At 46.3% G+C, this 20,340-nt stretch overlaps 1 protein-coding gene across 5 annotated transcripts in view; it reads left to right on the plus strand.

Moving 5' to 3' along the window:
* Positions 1-20,340, plus strand: part of ELMO2 (engulfment and cell motility 2) — a 51,943-nt gene that overhangs the window by 19,800 nt on the left and 11,803 nt on the right. For 4 of the 5 annotated variants that reach the window (XM_054046046.1, XM_054046048.1, XM_054046047.1 and 1 more), the window contains exons 8-15: positions 2,842-2,993; positions 11,609-11,687; positions 12,317-12,352; positions 15,993-16,043; positions 16,355-16,477; positions 16,797-16,931; positions 17,422-17,526; positions 17,609-17,717. In XM_054046046.1, the coding sequence (XP_053902021.1) occupies positions 2,842-2,993; positions 11,609-11,687; positions 12,317-12,352; positions 15,993-16,043; positions 16,355-16,477; positions 16,797-16,931; positions 17,422-17,526; positions 17,609-17,717 (790 nt within the window). The remainder of the gene's footprint in view (positions 1-2,841; positions 2,994-11,608; positions 11,688-12,316; positions 12,353-15,992; positions 16,044-16,354; positions 16,478-16,796; positions 16,932-17,421; positions 17,527-17,608; positions 17,718-20,340) is intronic. The other variant, XM_054046050.1, reaches the window with a different exon arrangement.

Here is a 20,340-nt window from a genome sequence, read left to right on the forward strand (position 1 = left end):
TGTTCCATACCCCTAATCATTTTTGCTGCCCTTTTCTGTACCTTTTCCAATTCTAATATATCTTTTTTTGAGATGGGGCAACCAGAACGGCACTCAGTATTCAAGGTGTGGGCCTACCGTGGATTTATATAGTGGCATTATTATATTTTCTGTCTTCTTATCTATCCTCCATCCTGTTAGCTTTTTTGACTGCCTCTGCACATTGAGCAGATATTTTCAGAGAACTATCCACAATGCCGTGAAGATCTCATTCTTGAGTGGTAACAGCTAATTTGACCCCATTGTTTTGTATGTATAGTTGGGATTTCCAATGTACATTACTTTGCATTTATAAACATTTAATTTCATCTTCCATTTTGTTGCCTGGTCACCCAGTTTTGTGAGATCCCTTTGTAACTCTTCACAGTCTACTTTAGACTTACCTGTATTGAGTAATTTTGTCATCTGCAAAGTTTGCCACTTCACTTTTTACCCCATTTTTCCAGCTCATTTAGGAACATGTTGAACAGCACAGGTCCCAGTACAGATTTGTGGAGGACCCTGCTATGTAGCTCTGTCCATTCTGAAAACTGACAATTTATTCCTACCCTTTGCGTCCTGTCTTTTAACCAGTTACTGATCTATGAGAGGACCTTCCCTCTTATCCCATGACTGCTTACTTTGCTTAAGAGCCTTTGGTGAGGGACCTTGTCAAAGGCTTCTGAAAGTCTAAGTACACTATATCTACTGGATCATCCTTGTCAACATTTGTTTGACTCCCTCAAAGAATTCTAATAGATTGGTGAGGCATGATTTCCCCTTACAAAAGCCATATTGACTTCTCCCCAACAAATCATGTTCATCTGTATGTCTGATAATTCTTGTTCTTTACTATAGTTTCAACCAGTTTGCCTAGTACTGAAGTTAGGTTTACTGGCCTCTAATTGCCAGGATTGAATATGGAGCTTTTAAAAAAAATTGAGATCACATTAGCTATCCTCCAATCATTTAGTACAAAAGCTGATTTAAAGGAAAGATTACATACCACAGTTAGTAGTTCTGCAATTTCTACTCCTGGGAAAATACTGCGCTAAAAAAATTAAAAATTCTGTGTCAAAAAAATAAAAATTCTGCAAACAATATTTTAAAATTCTGCAAATTTTATTTGTCAAAATAACACTAGATAATCATGCCAGTTTCAATTATTTTTGGTAATTTATTTCAAAATACCTGTCAGCAAGTATGTCTGTAACAATACAGAGACACAAAAATTCCCACAGGAGTAGAGAGTTAAAGAAACCTAGTTCCTATTTCTCTGCCTTCTCCCTCTCCTGCCCCCCGAAGCCAGCTGGGGTGGCCAGACACCCACAAGTCATCCCCCTGAGTCCAGCCATGCCCCCCCCAGCCAATAAACCCAAACCCCTCCCCCCCCCCCCCAGAACCCAGCCCAGACCCTACTTCTGCCCCTCCCCCCAAGCCAAGCCATGGGCCCAGCCATGCCCCCCCCAAACACAGCCCCCCTACCAGCCGGGGATCCAGAGAGAGAAACAGCCTGCTGCTGGGTTCCAGGCTTGTGTGGAGTTTCCTGCTGTCTCCTTCCCTCATGTGAAGAACTGCAGTTGCCAGGCAGGAACCCTCTAGCTATTTCTCTTCTCCCCCATGCGAGCTGGGCTTTGCCGGCTCCAGCAGCCCCTAGTGGTGGCCAGCAGCACTGCAGCCCATTTCTGTGGGGGAAAGGAAATTATGCACAAAAAAACAATTTCTGTTAAATTCTGCATTGCGCAGTGGTGCAGAATTCCCCCAGGAGTAAATAATTTCATATTTAAGTTCCATCGGTGCTCTTGGTGAATACCATCTTATCCTGGTGATTTATTATTGTTTAATTTATCAATTTGTTCCAAAATCTCCTATATTGACACCTCAATCTGGGACAGTTCCTCAGATTTGTCACCTAAAAAGCATGTCTCAGGTGTGGGAATCTCCCTCAAATTTTCTGCAGTGAAGATCAATTCAAAGAATTCATTTAGCTTCTCCACAATGGCCTTGTCTTTCTTGAGTGCTCCTTTAGCACCTGGATCATCCAGTGGCCCCACTGATTGTTTGGCAGGCTTCCTGCTTCTGAGGTACTTAAAAAAAAAAATTGTAGTTAGTTTTTGGGGCATTTGGTAGTTGGGCCAAAATAGAATCTGAAGGCTGCCTAATTATACTTTTCCACTTGCCTTACCAGAATGTGAACCATAGGTGTAGTCCAGCCCATTTTAAAAGTCAACGTTAATTGTGTCACTGTTCCCTATCCTAGCAGAAACAACCAGCTTCCCAAACTGCTCCTATGCGTCTCTAGGTGCCTAGATCTCCAGCTTCTCCAATGTAGTTATTGGGTCTTGATACAAAATCCTGCAGCATGCTGCAAATAAGGATTGTAGGGATGTCAGAATCTCTTCTCTGTGTGGTAGGTGCAACGTGAGGCATGAGTGAGACAGTCTTATGCTAAGGAAGGTTATAGACCATCTTACTCCATAAAAGCAGGAGATGCCCAGGCCACAGCCTCTCAGAGTTGAGGTAGTGTCCTTCTCACAGTTGCAGCAGCTGGACCTTCTGGGATTGTGGTACACGTCACATGCTCCACACTGAGTGGGTTTCTCCTGCTCTGATGCAGCTTCCAGGAACAGTGTGACTCTTGCAGGCAGCTGGATGCAAGGTGAGGTGGTGCTGATTTTAACAGTATGATGCAGTTGCTACACTTCCTTCTGGTGTTCTGAGGCTGCCTCCTCTGCCGGCCTGCGTCAAAGTACTTTGGTATCTGGTTTGTCACATAGCCTCTGTGGTGGGCATCTGCTGAGGTGCTGGTTTCTCTGGATTTAGATTGCAGGATACGTGAGTCAGCCCATGGTGGACGTCTCTATTCTTCAGCGATCCCTAGCCATCCTAGAGAGCATGGTGCTGAACAGCCAGACTCTGTACCAGAAGATAGCGGAGGAGATAACTGTGGGGCAGCTCATCTCTCACCTCCAGGTGTGAGTATCCAACAACCCAGAGTGGAGAGATCTAAAACTAAACTGAGATTTGTAAAACGTTTTTAGATTATCATTTTATATTAAAATTCATAACAGTGCTGTTTTAAATGGCATGACTGGTAGGGTGTCTTATCTGAACTTTACAAATCTGCTAAAGGCAAAGAACGAGAAATTGGAAAATTATGGCACTAATCCTGGAAATACTTGAGGACATGAGTAATTTCCCTCATGTGAATAGTCTCACTGATTTCAGTGGGATTAATCATGTTATTAATATGCATGTACAGAGAAGTTGGCAGGATTGGGGCCTAAAATTGTATTGTTAGTCAAAACTTTTTTTTATAAATCCAAATAGCACAAAATCTTTTGCACTGTAAAGCAAAATTACTTCAGTGTTACCAATGTAAAGTTGTTTAGTATTTCAGTACATTAACAAAGTTAAAATTTGTGAACGTTGTTTATACAAACTCACAAACATTGATATTAACATGAATATTTCATAATGCAACACATTCAACTTTAATTACAATCCATGATCAAAAATCACAGGCCAGTTACCAAGGAGTCCTAATACACCTCTTCCTCGATATAACACTGTCCTCACTCACTCACTCACTCATGCCCGTCATCCCAATCGGGGTATGGGCCACCAACCACAGATCTCCAGAGTCCTCTATCCTGGGCCATTTGCTCTAGCTGGTTCCAGGTATAGCCCATTTTTATGTTATCAGCCTGAAGGTCGCGTCGCCAGGTGTTTCTTGGACGGCCTCTTTTCTGCTTGCCTTGGGGGTTCCACCGCAATGCCTGTCTAGTGATGTTGGTTGGCTGCTTGCGTAGTGTGTGTCCTATCCAGCCCCACCTTCTCCTTCTAATTTCTTCCTCTGCTGGAAGTTGATGGGTCCTGTCCAAGAGGTAGATGTTGCTGATGGTGTCTGGCCAGCAGATCTGGAGAATCCTTCTAAGGCAACTATTTATGAAGGTCTGGATCTTCCTGGTGGTTGTTTTAGTTGTCCTCCAGGTTTCAGCTCCATACAATAAAACTGATTTCACGTTGGAATTGAACAGTCTAATCTTTGTTGTCAAAGACAGCTCTCTGGAGCTCCAGATGTTCTTGAGCTGTAAGAAAGCTGCTCTTGCCTTACCGATCCTTGCTTTGATGTCTGCGTCTGTGCCACCCCGTTGGTCGATGATGCTGCCTAGGTAGGTGAAGGACTGCACTTCTTCCAGAGGGCTTCCATTCAGTGTGACTGGGTCATTACTGATGGAGTTAATCTTGAGGATCTTGGTCTTGTCCTTGTGGATGTTGAGGCCAACCTGTGATGATGTGGCTGCCACTACGTTAGTCTTCTCTTGCATCTGCTGTTTGCTATGCGAAAGGAGTGCAAGGTCGTCGGCAAAGTCCAGGTCATCAAGCTGGGTCCACAACGTCCACTGGATTCCGTTCCTGTGCTCATAATCCAATCAATGACAAGGAGAAAGAGAAATGGTGACAACAAACATCCTTGTCTGACTCCGGTTCGCACCTGGAAACTGTTTGTAAGCTGCCCTCCATGGATCACTCTACAGTGTATGCCGTCATGTAAGTTTTTTTAATCAAGTTAACCACCTTTGCTGGGATGCCATAGTGCCGAAGGAGCTTCCAGAGAGTCTCTCGATCCACGCTATCGAATGCTTTCTCATAGTCAACAAAGTTGATGTACAATGAGGAGTTCCATTCCATAGACTGCTCGACTATGATGCGGAGCATTATTATCTGGTCCGTGCATGATCTATTTTGCCGGAAACCTGCCTGCTCATCTCGTAGCTGTGGATCGACGGCATCCTTCATTCTCTCTAAGAGAACTCGGTTGAAGACCTTCCCTGGCACCGACAGAATTGTGATTCCTCTGTAATTGGCACAATTGCTGAGGTCTCCTTTCTTGGGGATTTTAATAAGGTATCCCTCTTTCCAGTCTGCCGGAATCACTTCTTCTTCCACATATCTTCTCAAAAAGGGGGAACAGCATTTCCACTGAAGCATCCAGATCTACTTTCAGGGCCTCTGCTGGAATATCGTCAGGTCCAGCCGCCTTCCTGTTCTTCATCATAGTGATGGCTTTTCTGATCTCATCTCTGGTAGGTCTATCACAATTGATTGGAAGGTCTTCGTTGGCTGGGTCAATGTCTGGTGGATTTAGTGGTGCTGGTCTATTTAGGAGTTCCTCAAAGTGCTCCACCCATCTATTCATCTGTTGTTCTATTTCTGTTATAGACTTTCCCTGCTTCTCTTTGACGGGACGTTCTGGCTTGCTGAACTTTCCAGACAGTTGCTTGCTGATGTCATACAGCTGTTTCATATTACCATTGTATGCTGCCTGTTCTGCTTCTGCTGCCAGTCCATCCACATAATCTCTCTTATACTTCCTAATATTCCTCTTCACTACTTTATAGGCTTCAGCATACTCTTCTTGCGCTTTAGCCTTTGCTGCTCTAGTCCTGCTATTATTAACTACTGCCTTCTTCTTCTTTCTATCTTCTATCTTAGTCAAGGTCTCTACTGTGATCCACTCTTTCTGCTGGTATTTCTTGATTCCAAGCACTTCCTGGCATGCTGACCTAAGTGTCTCTCTCACTTTCTGCCATCTGTTGGATACACTGTCTTCCTCTTCCTCAGACCGATCCTGTAGTACTGAAAACTTATTCTTCAGCGTCAGTCCAAAATCTTCCTTGATCTTATGATCCTTCAAAAGGCTGATGTTGTACTTCGCTCTTCTATCTGACGCGTCTATCCAGTTCTTCTTCAGCTTCAGCTTCAATCTGGCCACCACTAAGTGATGGTCGGACGCTACGTCTGCTCCTCTTCTAACTCTAACATCCTGCAAAGATCTTCTGAACTTCTTACTAATACAGACATGATCGATCTGGTTTTCTGTCGTGCCTGCTGGCGATACCCAGGTACTCTTGTGGATCCGCTTGTGAGGAAAGATGCTACCTCCTATGATCAGGTTGTTAAGTGCACACAAATCCACAAAGCTCTCTCCATTCTCACTCATCTCTCCCAGAGCGTGGGTCCCCATGACTTGTTCATATCCTGTGTTGTCAGGTCCAATTTTGGCATTAAAGTCTCCCATAAGGATGGTAATGTCTTTGTCTGGGAGTCTCTAATATTTTCTGAAGTCTGTTGTAAAAATAGTCTTTGTCCCCCTCTTCACTGTCATTGGTTGGAGCATAGCACTGTACAACATTCATCTTAAGCCTCTTCATTTTAGTTCTGAAGGAATGCTGTGATGATCCTGGAACCATGTGCCTCCCAACCAATCAGTGCTCTCTGTGCCTGCTTGGACAACATGAAGCCTACTCCCTGTGTGTGGGGTGCATCGCTCTCTTCATGTCCGGAATACAGCAACAGCTCTCCTGTCACCAATCGTCTCTGTCCAGCTTGCGTCCATCTTGTCTCACTAATGCCTAGTAGGGTCAGGTTGTTGCTCCTCATCTCTGCTGTGACCTGCACCGTCTTTCTTGACTCGTACATGGTCCTCACGTTCCATGTACCGATGGTAATCCTCCTAGTTGCAAGAAGGGTAATCGGCTTAGTGGCTTCCTCACGACTTTCACCACCCAGCGTCATGAGTCTTCGAGTTGAAGGCCCTTCTTTTTCCAGGCTAAAAGTCTCTGTTATCTCTATTGTTGGCGTTCCTGTAGCAAATTCATTTTTTTACGGGGTGGAGTTGCTAGCCCCACGCCCATCCCTCCTCCTTTATCCTGACTTGGGACAGGCAGATGGCCCCAAAGGACCTCTCTGGTGGAGTTAACGCTGTCCTCGGGAGCCAAAAAATCTTACCGCGTTATAGGTGAAACCGCGTTATATCGAACTTGCTTTGATCCACTGGAGTGCGCAGACACACACACACACACACACACCCCGAGCATTGCTTTACCACGTTATATCTGAATTCGTATTATATCGGGTTGCGTTATATCGAGGTAGCGATGTATTTGCATTCTCTGAGGATGCCCTCTGTGCTTTCAGAATTGCTTGAGGGCAATCAACTTAAGGTCTGACAAATGCACGGCTACCTTCCTTGTTTGTGATTGGCAGCTGCAAGGTGGTTGTTGCAAAATTGTTTAATCCCATCAAGCCCACTCCTGCAGTTGGATCCACGTGAGCTGAGCACCATGGGAGTCAGTGAGGGTCCATGCATGTGCTGGGGTCTTCCCATGTGCATTGCGTGCAATATTGGGACCACAGCTGCTAATATGTTTTGGCATCTTTCTTTCCAAAACTTTTGAGAATAATTCTAGAATGTGTGTTACTGTGATTTTTCTTGCAAAGCTCTGCTTAACTTAACCATACTGACTACATTCATTGTCATAAAGCTAATCACATGGCATCATATTTTCTTTCACCTCTAACTGGATTATTAGTGATCAGTCAAATATTCAGATACGTGTGGATGACTGGAGCTATTGTGCTTGTCACACAAGTAAGCAGCGTCTCCCTCAGTAATGACAATTGCATACACAATAGATGCATTGTGCACATTACATCTAGAGACATTTCATCTCCTCTTGAATCACCTCATCCAGAAGATGTCCAGCCACTGCAAACCCTGAGGGAGAAGCATTGCCTAGTCGAAGCACTTGAGCTTTGATTTGTGGATATTTGACAAATTGGAAGGTGGTGCCAGTTGCCAATAGAGCTGGGTGAATAACTTATTTTGCAGTTCTGAAAAATGTAAAAATACTAATTTTGGGTCCAGTCAAATCTAAAAATTGTGAAAAAAAATTTGGCAAATTGAAAAATCAATTTCAGGTTGAACTAAAAAGGTCTTTTGACCAAAAACATTTTTTGGAGGGCATTTTTAAAGGGATGTGGAGGTGATGGTGCATTCCTTTCTAACTCTTGACTCAGTGGTTGGGGCACGTAGCTTGGATGTAGGAGTCCCAGGTTCAGTTCCCTCCTCTACTTGAGATTTGAACATTGCAGGAGAGCACCCTAGCTACTGGGTTCTGGGATATTCTAGTCTGGGTCTCTCTCAGCCTTTCCCGTTGAAGCTATTCCATTGTGTAGCAATAACAAAATAGTTTTTGGAGCAGGGAATGAATTTTATAGTCTTACATTATTAATGATGAGGTTTTTTACTTGTTTGTATAATTAGTTTCCTAACAGTTTGTGGCATTTCAGGTTTATCGGGAGGTTTTTTCTCTTAAGGAAGCTTCAGCTCTGAAATTAAGCATCTCTGATCTTTGTTGGTATATTTTGTTGTGAGAACATCACAAACTTAAATATGCCCTGACCATGAGTGCCCTGGCCGTCGGGAAACTGCAGATGACTGCATAACCGGGTGGTCAGGGCATTAATCTAGGATGCAGGAGACCAAGTTCAAGTCCATACTCCAATAACTATTTATACACAGTAGAATAGCTTCAATAGGAGAGAGGGAGACCCTCCCACACACCTCAGACTAACCCCCAGTCCAGTGGCTAGTGTATTCTCCTGTCATGTGGGAGATCCAAGTTCAAATCTCTTCTCTACATCACGCACAATGGGGAATTGAACCTCGGTCACTGACATGCCTGGGTATAAGTCAGACCAATGAGGGGCTATGTGACTCTCTTCCCTGTAACCTGGGATGCCTTACAATGTCTTGCTGTTATAGTCTCCAACCTAGACTGCTCACAACCAGCCACCAGCATGCAGGCCATTCCCCGATGTGTCTCTGTAACTGCAGCATGCCCATCACAACCTGGCTTTCACCAGCCTTGGTTATACTGTAGGGTGACTCTGACATACTCCCGGTCCAGTACTTTGCCCCAGAAATCATGGAATCATAGAATATCAGGGTTGGAAGGGACCTCAGGAGGTCATCTAGTCCAACCCCCTGCTCAAAGCAGGACCAATCCCCAACTAAATCATCCCAGCCAGGGCTTTGTCAAGCCTGACCTTAAAAACCTCTAAGGAAGGAGATTCCACCACCTCCCTAGGTAACCCATTCCAGTGCTTCACCACTCTCCTAGTGAAAAAGTTTTTCCCAATATCCAACCTAAACCTCCCCCACTGCAACTTGAAACCACTACTTGTTCTGTCATCTGCTCCCACTGAGAACAGTCTAGAGTCATCCTCTTTGGAACACCCTTTCAGGTAGTTGAAAGCAGCTATCAAATCCCCCCTCATTCTTCTTTTCTACGGACTAAATAATCCTAGTTCCCTCAGCCTCTCCTCATAAGTCATGTGCTCCCGCCCCCTAATCATTTTTGTTGCTCTTTGCCAGACTCTTTCCAATTTTTCCACATCCTTCTTGTAGAGTGGGGCCCAAAACTGGACACAGTACTCCAGATGAGGTCTCACCAGTGCCGAATAGAGGGGAATGATCATGTCCCTCGATCTGCTGGCAATGTTCTGTATGTTGTGCACTGTCCAGCGCCCTCGCAGACAGTCCAGAAATATTTAGTTTGTTAATCCTTTAAGACAAATTTATTAACTACAAAGAGAGATTTTAAGTGAGTACAAGTAATGAGGCATAAAAGCGAGAAACGGTTACAAGAAAAATAAGGATAAAACACTTACTGGTACTTAAGACTATGTCTACACTACAGACCTTATGGCACAGCTGTACCGCTGCCGCTGTAAGGTCTCCCATGTAGCCTCTCTATGCGGCTGGGAGAAAGCTCTCCTGTCGGTGCAATTAAACCACCTTCAACGAGTGCTATAGTGGTGGGAGACGCTCTCCTGCTGATATAGCACTGTGCACACCAGCACTTCTGTTGTAACTTACGTCGGTCGGGGTGTGGGTTTTTTTTTTTTTTTTTTCACATCCTGACCGACAAAAGTGCTATGAACCCATATCCTAACTTAACAAACAATGTTAAATTTAAAGCCAAGTTTTCTCACCACGTGCTCTCAGCAGTTTTTCTGACCAAACTTTTTAGGTCAAGACCCCTCCCGCAATCTAATGGCTGCTTCCTTTGTCCCATCATAGACAGTGAATTGATGGGCATGGGTGTGGGGGATATCTTGGGGTGTCTTCCCCTTCTTTTATAGTTCTGCCCCCCTTTGAGAAGCATTTCCAGCTGGGAGCAAGGCAACAGGCAGTCTGTGTGGAAGGAAACTCATGCTGTTTCTTTGCTAAGATGTAGATTTTTTTTTTTTTTTTTTTTTTGCCCTGCCTCCTTTCCTGTCAAAGCATGGCCACTTAGCAGGTAATGGTCCATCAGTCTTGTTTACACCTGGCTGAGGCATCAGTTTGCCCTTTGTCTCTGAGGAACTGGTTGGCTATTTCCCAGACTTCTATGGGAAACATACTTTTAGTCAAGATCTCAGCTTTTGTTTATAATTTCACATATTGCACTACTATGTGCATTTTTGCCATGATATTGATAAGCAAATTATGAGTTTTTAAATACCTCAAAAAGCATACCATGTACAAACATTATTACAATAGTGTGTAGGGTGTGAACACAGGGGTGTATTCTATCACAGTTGCCCACATCCCAGGTAAGTGCCCAATCACTGGCTGTTAAAAGTTTTATAAGAAGGGCATCATCATCACTGCATTTTTCAGGAAATAAACTGTTTGCTCGAAATATTTTGCTGAGCTCTAGTTGCAGATATAACACTGACTATTTGCTTATTGAGTTCATGTTTGAGCTTTGATGTTCTCTCAAAAAATCAGAGATGCTTCATTTCAGGGCTGAAGCTTATTAAGAGAAAAAACCTCTAAGTAAACCTGACCCTGAAATGCCACAAACTGTTAGGATACTAATTATATAAACAAGTACAAAACCTCATTATTAATAATGTAAGACTATAAAATGAGGAGAAAGTAAAGAACTAATAACATGTAAATAAAATATCTCATTTTAAATTTTTTAATTAAATTTTTAAAAATCTAAAACTTTTTAATCATGATTTTTATTCACTTCCCACCAGGGAGCCAGCTGCTGCTCCTGTCTTGTTTGCTTCATGTCTTCACTCTTTATTTTTGTGTGTTCAACTCTGTGCCACACATGGGGCTGGCTACCATGCCCCCTCCAGTTCCTCCTCTCCTCCCCCGACCTGAACGACCCATCACAACCTCTCCCCTTGGTCAGCCTTTCCCATAGAGCCTCCATGTCCTCCGCATGAAAAGTCTAGGCTCATGAGTCAGGGCCTGTAATGTTACAACCCCCACCTCCCATAGCCCAGAGGTTGAGGCTCTGGCCCCTGAGTCCCAAGAGCTGCATTGTTCAGAATGTGGATGCTGCTTCTGGCAGTTGCTGCAGTTTGAGTTTCTTCAGAGACTGAGGCCAAAGGTTGTTGGGCTTGGGAATGGTTTATAAACTCTTGATACAGTGTCCCTGTCATGTGAGCCAGAAGAAATAGTGTAGACCATGTTTGGAAGCATTTGTCATAGTGTATTTTCCCCCAACTAGAGCAGTTTCTACCTGTCAGTTCAGTGGAGTTCTGAGCAAAGCTAGATGACATGATGGTAAAAATAGTTGGGTCCTGTCTGAGGCACTGCACCAGTGCAGATCCTGCTTCCAGATATCCTGGAATAGATGGGGTGAAGTGACAGCCTGTAATAATCCCCTCCCTGTTCTGCAAACACTAGCTGCTTCTTTCATCTCCAGTTCTCCATGTGTCTCTGTCCCCGCAGCTCAAACCAGGAGATTCAGACGTATGCCATTGCCCTGATCAATGCCCTCTTCCTGAAGGCGCCTGAGGACAAGAGACAGGTCTGTGACCTCCTTTCTATAGCCAAAGCCCCGGGCCTGATTAATGGCTGACTGCTTGTTTGGCACCTGCAGCATCTGAGAAGTCCCTCTGTCTAGGCAGAATGGGGCCCAGACTCAGCCAAGCTCTTTCTATTGCTGTGGGACTCTCTTGCAGTGGTTCAGCCTTGGGGGAATGCGGCGATTCCAATAGAGAGATTGACTGGTGCAGAAGGCTGCTGGTGTGGGGGATGTCCAACAGGAAAATGGGGTGTTGCTGGGGGAGAAGCATAGAGTGATTGTGTGTAGAGCATGGACACCCTTTGGAGAAGCTGAGTCCTGTGGAAATGCCACATGGGAGTGCAGCATGGGCTGGGGAAGTTAGGAGCCCCATGGGACTGTCCAGCATGCACATACACAATCTCTGAGTCCCATGGGCGTGTCCCCATGACATGCATAAGAGAAGTAAGATCTCTGCTCTGCTTGAGGCACCCCAAGATCTTAGTGAGGTGTGGGGTGTGCATGCGTCTGTGTCGTGAAGCTTTGCTCTGTTAACCCTTCCTCCTCCAGTGCCCTGTTTGTGCCCTTTGCTCTGGGCTCTGAGCTAACTCCTCTGTCTGCTTCTCTTTGTGCCTTTTGCTTTCTGCCAGCAGGACAAGCTCCTTAACCCGCTAGACCTGCCTGTCACTGTAAGTAATTCCAGCCCTGGGGGAGGGTCAGAAGCCTGCTGAGCTGTAGGCATCCTAGGTAGTTAGCCTCCAGCTATTTGTCCTAGTGCCAGAGATGCTGCATGGGGATTGGAGGTGAGGGGTGGTCCAGAGGATGGTGCTGGAGGAACCATAGGGAGGGTCTGCTTGACTTTAGCTGGAATAGAGGATATTTATAACGATGGTCCATAAAGGGGTTGTTTGCGCTGGGGAAACTTTTAAAACCATTTCAGCTAAACCAATTTTAAAACCAGAACCAGTTCAGTAAAAACAGGCCAAGCCACCTTAAACTGTCTAAAACTGAGTCTGTGCAACAGCTCTGATTGGTTTTAAAATAGGCTAGGGGCATGGCTACACTTGCAGATGTAGAGTGCTGTGAGTTAAACCCGCCTTTGGAGAGCGCAGTAGGGAAAGTGCTGCAGTCTGTCCATACTGACAGCTGCTTGCACACTGGCGTGGCCACATTTGGGGCACTTGCAGCGGCATTGGGAGCGGTACATTATGGGCAGCTATCCCAGCATGCAAGTGACTGCAATGTGCTTTTCAAATGGGGGGGGGGAGGAGTGTGACAGGGAGTGTGTTGTGTGTATGTTGGGGGAGAGAGTGGGTTTTTAGGGGGCTGACAGCATGTCAGCATGCTGTCTTGTAAGTTCAGACAGCCGCAGACCTCCCATTCCCCCCGCCTCTCTCCCTCTCACACAGCATTCCACAGTAACAGCTTGCATGCCAGCTGTCAGAAATGGAGCTTTGAAAGGGCATTTCCACATTCCTACAGGAGTTCAAAACAATGACAAGAGTGGCCACTTGACTTAAGGGGATTATGTGACGTTTCTGGAGGCCGATCAGAACACAGTAACGCAACACCTTGTTCACACTGACGCCCGTGCGTTGTAGCCAAGGCGCAGCAAATGTTATTCCTCTCGCTGAGGTGGAGTACCAGCAGCACTGTAGCCGTGGAGTCGGAGCGCTCTACGTGCCTTGCCAGGATGGGGAGTGAGCTAGGGTGCCCGGGGCTGCTTTATTGCACTGTAACTCACAATTGTAGCCAAGCCCTAGAAAACTTGCTATGTAGACAAGACCTTATGATAGCAGAGGTGAAGGGGAACATTCACAGTACTCAATGCTGATGCTCTCAGGTTGTAGTGTATGTCATGCCTGATCTGGGGCCACCCCTTGAGCAATTGTGCCCTAAGAATACACTTCAGCCTCCAGCTGTCTGCCTCGGGATTGTTGCTTGTGTCCCACTGCCCATGCAGTTTAGAGTATGATTTAGAAACTTCCATTTGGTAGGTTCTCAAAGCGTTTTGCAGACTTTTGTAGCAGCAGAGAGCACTTTATTCTTGCTAAAAATGCAGCCACCTCTGAGGTGGCTCTGTTGACGCTTTTAACAGTACTTAGCAAACATGATGTAATATTTTAAGACAGACAATGGGTGGGCTTACCATCTCAAATGGAAAGTTCACAGATAATTCAGGGAGGAAGAACGTAATTATGTGACTAGGAGTTTGGCCAAGATACCAAGGCTAATACCCAACTCATAACATTTCCAAGGGATCTTTAATGACCACTTAAATTTTCCTTGCATCCTTTGTACAGTGCCTAACACATTGGGGTCCTGGTCCACAACTAGGGCTCTCAGCACTACAGTAATAACAATCCAAAAGAGCACCTCCAACCCCACAGAGCCCCTAGTACCATCCTGGGGCATTAAGGACAATACTGACTTGGAGAGGAAAGCCCCTCTGCAGAGTCACCCTCCCCATTCCCTGCAGCACAGTGTCCCCAGGACCGTGCTGGGGCATTAGGGACAATATCAATCACCTGACAGTGGTTAGGCAGTGTGTGTGTGTGCTCACACTTCTACTTACTATGCTAATCAGGATTTTCACTGTCTCCTTTCTTTCCAACCATTTACCTGCTTTATCCATCTGTTGTCTCATCAGATATACAGCCTGTAAGCTCTTTGGGGCAGGGACTCCCTTTATTTTGTGTTTGTACGGCACAAATCTCTAAGGACATTATAATAGAATTTATAAATAATAAGAAACAGTGCTAATTCAAGGGACAGTGTATCTTCTTTTGAACCACTTCCTGCAGCAGCTGGATGTTAAGATGTCTCCCATCCAAGTACTGACTCATTTTGACTATAGTTAGCGTGTGAGCCCTGCTGAGCTCACAGCTCTAGGTGGTTTGGCTATCAGCCAGAGTGTCACTCTGCTCTTCCTAGTGGTTCCTGTCTCCAGCAATATAGAACCAAAAGAGTGAAAACAAGGACCTAGGAGCAGGCTGAAATGTACATTTTGCCATACTTCCTGTGTGGCCTGGAACTAGCAGGATTGGCTTGGGGAGTTGGGACAATGCAAGGGAGATCAGGAGGGGTAGTTGCACTGGTGTAATTATTTAAGTATAATTTCATATTCAGATCCAATTCTGGGCTTGCCCAGCCTATGTTCACCAGTGCTCACAATGTGCAGGGGTTCTGAAATGGACTGTTCCGCTGAATCCATTCCAGATGGCAAGTGGCCTGATAGGTACGCATCCTATTATCATGGGCCCATCCAAAGACCTTGCCCCAATAGCAAATTTCTGAAAAGCTCCCACCATTATATTAGCTCTGGCACCGCTCCACCTGCTACTGTAAACAGGTTGCTGGTGTTTTAACCAACATGTCATCTAGGCCTGTGGAGAGATGGCAGGTTAGGTGGTATGTGCATGATGTCTGGTCAGCTGGCCATGTTGGTCCCAGACACATAGGTTTGCAGCAGACTCACATGTCTGTCTGTTGGGATAAGGCACCTCCTTAGCATGTGTGATGTTTAAACACTTCTTTATTTCTTTGCTAAATTTGAAAGAGCGCAGTTAGAGAGCCTTTGCTCCTCAGGCTGAGGTACAGGCCGAGGGAGTCACTAGGAAACAAAGCCACTGAACAAAAATAGCAACTGAAAACTTCAAGCATGAAACTTATTTCCTTTCTATTTGTGTAACTCAAAATCAGCTCAGTGTTTTGTCCTCAAACTGCCCCTTAAAAAATCACCTTTGGGGCTGAGACAAGGGAAATGTGAGCTCCAGGGGAAGAGTTCTGAGAAAGTGATAAGCTGTTGAAACAGGGGAAACCTTGTGTCAGCTCGGAACATGCTGGCTGGGCTGTTTACCTGATTGCAGTAAGACTTCTGCAGACATTCATTCCTGCACTGGTCAGAGTACACGTCCCCAGTTCACGGGCATCTGGGACAGTCTTGGCCAGCAGCACAGGCTAGGGCAGCCCAAGTAACACTCCATGCTGCCATAGTTCCAACAGGCATGGCCAGCAGGTGACATCTAGGGCCAAACTTTCTCCTGCCCCCAGACCTCCACACATCCTCTTGCACTGGTGGTATGCCAGTGCAAAGGGGCCATAGAGCGATAATGAATTAGGCCCTTAGATCTCAGGGTGACCAGCGCTCTAAAGAGACATGGGTAGGGTGGAGGAATTGTCCCATGGTGATTGTCTGTAATGAGTTATCTGTCCTACATGGTATGGGCTATCACTGATCTGTCGCTCGCCTTTTCTCTCCTTTCTGCAAGAGGTGGATTCTGTTTTTGTTTTTCTCTCATATTTCTTTTATCTCTGAATCCCCAACAGGAAATGGCTAATGCGTTTGCCCAGAAGCACCTGAGGTCTATAATCCTGAATGTGAGTATGTGACAAATGACAGGGAGCTTCTTAGTCATTACTAATTGGAAACCTCGCTTATGTTGAGTTTAAATCTTGCTGCCTAAGGGCACCTCCAGGAGTATGAGTCTGTGCAGAGTTGAATTGCAACCACTTGTCCAAGAGAGAGAAGAGAGTTTGCAGCCTGCTTCCTCCTGGCATTAGAGCAGGTCCTGTCAGGTATTGGATCTTCACGAACACAGGGGTATGGGCAGCCTGACTTGTGCCTACAGCAAGCAGCACTCAGTAGTTTTTCTTACTGTTCACTCTTACCCCCACCCTTGATATTGCAGCATGTGATCAGAGGAAACCGCCCAATCAAAACAGAAATGGCGCATCAGCTGTACGTGCTGCAGGTCCTGACCTTTAACCTCCTGGAAGAGCGGATGATGACCAAGATGGATCCCAATGATCAGGTCATTGTTAGGGCTGCAGTGAGTGCACTGTAGAGGAAGCCCCAGGGTCAGCAGGCTGGGTATGATTAGAGGGACAGGAGGTGCTGAAAGAGGGGAATTGATTCATGACTGGCTTCCTTAGCCCACCTCAGCTGCAAGGAGTGTTAAAAGCTGGAGTTCCCAATGAGTGTCATTGTAAAAAGTGCCAGTTCAATTCCTGGCACTTGGTCCATGCCCATAATATGAACTCTGGAGAGAGACAGGACTGCATGGTGTTGTGTAGAAATATTGCCTGTGTGATTGCTGATGCGCTGCAATCTCCTTGCCTTCTGTCCCTCAGGCACAAAGAGACATCATATTTGAGCTGAGAAGAATCGCTTTTGATGCAGAGTCTGATGGCAACACCATACCTGGGGGCGGGACAGAGAAACGCAAAGCCATGTACACCAAGGACTACAAGATGCTGGGATTCACTGTATGCATCCAGAGGGATTGCTGATGCCACAGTTTGCTAAAGGCAGCTTAAGAGTTCCCTATTGGGGAGGGGAGAACAGAAGGAGGCCACAAAGGCAACAGATCACACCCCATTTCTGTATCGGAGCCTAAGACATCTCCTAAGAGAGGAACTCTGCAGAGACAGGGCTCCCTGTTCGTATCCTTGTGAATTCACTGCTCAGTTAAAGCCAGTGATTAGGCTCAGGTCTCTTGGCATGATGCGCAAGGATCTTCTCAGAGGGCACAGATTGTTGTGTGCAAGTCACGTTTATCTCCACAGGAGCAACAAATAACATTTCCAGAGACAATTTGGATAGGTGGCACTCAAGTGTTCCCTGGGTGGATTGCTCATCTCAGGCGGAGGGTTCTGGGAGGGTTAGGGACCCCCTGCACGGGCAGATTCAGGGGGGCTTCTTTCAGGATTCCCTAGGACTAATGTGTTTTGGGTTTTTCCTACACTCTACCCACAGAATCACATCAATCCAGCCATGGACTTTACCCAGACTCCCCCAGGGATGCTGGCTTTGGACAACATGCTCTACTTGGCCAAATTCCATCAGGACACCTATATAAGGGTATGGAGAGAAGAGTACCTCCTGCAAACAACATCACCCTGGTTTGTGCTGTGTCATGCGTGATCTCTCTCTCTCTCTCTAGATTGTCCTGGAAAACAGCAGTCGGGAGGACAAGCATGAGTGCCCGTTTGGGCGCAGCGCCATTGAGCTCACCAAGATGCTGTGTGAAATCCTGCAGGTTGGGGAGCTCCGTAAGTGCCTCCATCCCAACCCCTGGAACCTTTCTCTAGATGTGCTGTGTACTGGGAAGGTGCTCCCCTGAAGAAATTACCCACAGGGTATACATTCTGTGCCCAAGGGCAGAGAGCCTGGAGTCTGCTTTCTTGTGATCCATGAGAGCTGAGACCAGGGTCTGTGCTCTCTTTGGTGAGTTAGGCTCCTTGGGCTGGAGTAGGGTTGTACAGGGTCAGAGGACACAGTGGTAAAATTGCCTGCACTACAGCTCACCCAGCTGGTACCACCAGTGCTGAAGAGCAGGTAAGAAATGTCCTTATGTAGGCAAGGCCATGGATGCTATTGGGGCCTCCTGAGTGATGTGTGAGTCAGGAGGGAAGCTCTCTTCTGGGGCTACAAGGATGACAGTGCTTAGCTCTTCTTTAGGTATGTGTCAGTATGGATCCCACTATAGGGGTGCATGTAACTCATGCATGCAAGCTCAATCTTTTTCTGAATAGCAATGTCTGCTGGGCTCCGTGTTTGCCCTGTGCAAGGGCATAAAAGGAAAAGAGACCACAGCCCTCCCTTGGTCCCGTCTTGCCACCCATGGCAGAGACACTAAACAAAATGAGTGTCTGACTCATTACTCTTTCTTGAGCTTCAAACTCACTTCAGATTACTTTATTCTGTGAAGGAATTCCTCTTCACTTTCTCGTTATTAACTTGGACTTGGACATTAAAAAAAGGGGAAAGGATAGGGGGAAATCTGCCTAAAAGCTCCCGTGCACACAACCTGCACAGCACAGTGAGGCACTTCACACATGCTATAGATTAAAACCCTGTCCATTGTGCGACAGTCTCATGTCCTTAACTGATGAGCACAACAGATTCCATTTCTGCCTTGGGGAAGGGCACATCTGCAACAAGTGCTCGTTCTGCTGTTCCTTCTCATCCAGTATACGAACGTGAAGAGACACGAGGCTCAAGTAACATCTCTTTGAGTGATCCATGAATGATGCATCCAATCCTGGAGATGAGAGCTCCACCAAGCTGGAGTCGTGGAGGCTATCCGCAGAAACTGCTCCACTAACCACATACCCCTGGTTTCCGTCGGTGGGGAAGAAGTCATCAAAAAGTGTGCCAAGACCATTGGTATCAGCCCCAAGATCTCCAAGACCAGTCATAGCACTGGCATAGATGGCCTTACTGCTCAACGCTTTAGCACCAACTCCAGGACAAAAAGACCCTGTACCAACAGGCTGGCACGGATTCCAAGTGCAGCTTGGCGCATCCAGCAGTTTTATCCCGAAAAGAGGATTTGAAACACTCCTCCAAAGACAAATCTAACCCCTCCATGACATTGAGGGCTAGGAGCAAGGTACAGACTATGAAGACAGCACAGGAGACAGTTGTACTTTTACAAATTTTGACACTGAGACTCACACCGGTACCAACATCCGTGCCAGTCAACAACCCTTTCTGGTACCAAGATGCACCTTAGAGGTACTGCCATCATCTCTGCACTTGGGACAGACACCAGCACTGGAGGCCCCAGCACCAGACATACCCACAATGGTACTGCTGTTCACAGAGATGTAATGCTCTTCACCATATCCAACCCATTCCTTCTCTTCTACTTCAAGTAGGGAACCCTCTTCCATCAGATCAGTGTAAGGATCTGTGGGACTAGAACCCAGGTCTGTAGAGCTCAGGGCTGCAGTTCCTACATCATCACCAGGGAGCCATCCAGAGCCCCATCCAAGGAGCATTGTGGGGATTAGAACTGCCCACTGGGTCCAGAGCAGCAATACCCTGAAGCCTTTTGATTGGCCCATGCTCACTATTTAACCCTAGAGGGTGCCCCAGGAAGTTGTTTAGACAACCACACAGACCTCTGGCCTGCTGCAACTCCAGACCTCCCCTAGCTTTCTGATCTCCAGTTTCCTAACTCAGCCTGACTCTGACCTTTACTTTTGTCTGTTGATCCCATCTCTAGCGATTGCTCCTATCCCTGCTCACTGACTACTCCCTCGTGGCCATGCTTGACTGTGTGGACACCAGTCCAGCCATAACCGCTAGGTCAAACCTCTTACGCCTCTGTCTCTTACTCTCAGAAAAGGATCTTAGAGGGAGTTCCAGTAACATTCCTTACCAGGCACTGATGCATGACTGTAGTTGACCAGTCCACTGCCAGTCTGGCCAGTACCCTTATAATCTGCACCTTGACCATACTGGCCCTCCTGGAGCCATCCACAGTCCAGGAGCAGACCCCTGTTGCATGTGTAGGGGAAAAGGATGACATCTCAATCACCACTGGGTCAATGGCCAAGCCCTCCCCTCACCAGAACTAGGGGAAGCCCTTCATGAGCAAGGCAAGGCAGCTTGAGAGATGCTCCAATTGTCCTCCCCACTAAAGGGGTCTTCATTTTCTCCTAATGAGGTGCTTGCTTCAGCCCAGACACCAACCATTGTTGACTTTAGAGCCTTCCAAGACGTGCTCTCCAGGATAGCTGAAACATCAGCTATTGAGATAAGTGATGCAAGAGAACATGCACAAGCTGTTTGACTTTTTGAGCTCCTCAGTGCCATCAAGGATTGCCCTCCTGATTTAATGAGGGCATACTGGACCCAGCAAAGGGACTGTGGCATGCCCCAGTC

This window comes from Malaclemys terrapin, chromosome 12 (assembly GCF_027887155.1).
Source record: "Malaclemys terrapin pileata isolate rMalTer1 chromosome 12, rMalTer1.hap1, whole genome shotgun sequence".
Taxonomy (NCBI): Eukaryota; Metazoa; Chordata; order Testudines; family Emydidae; genus Malaclemys; species Malaclemys terrapin.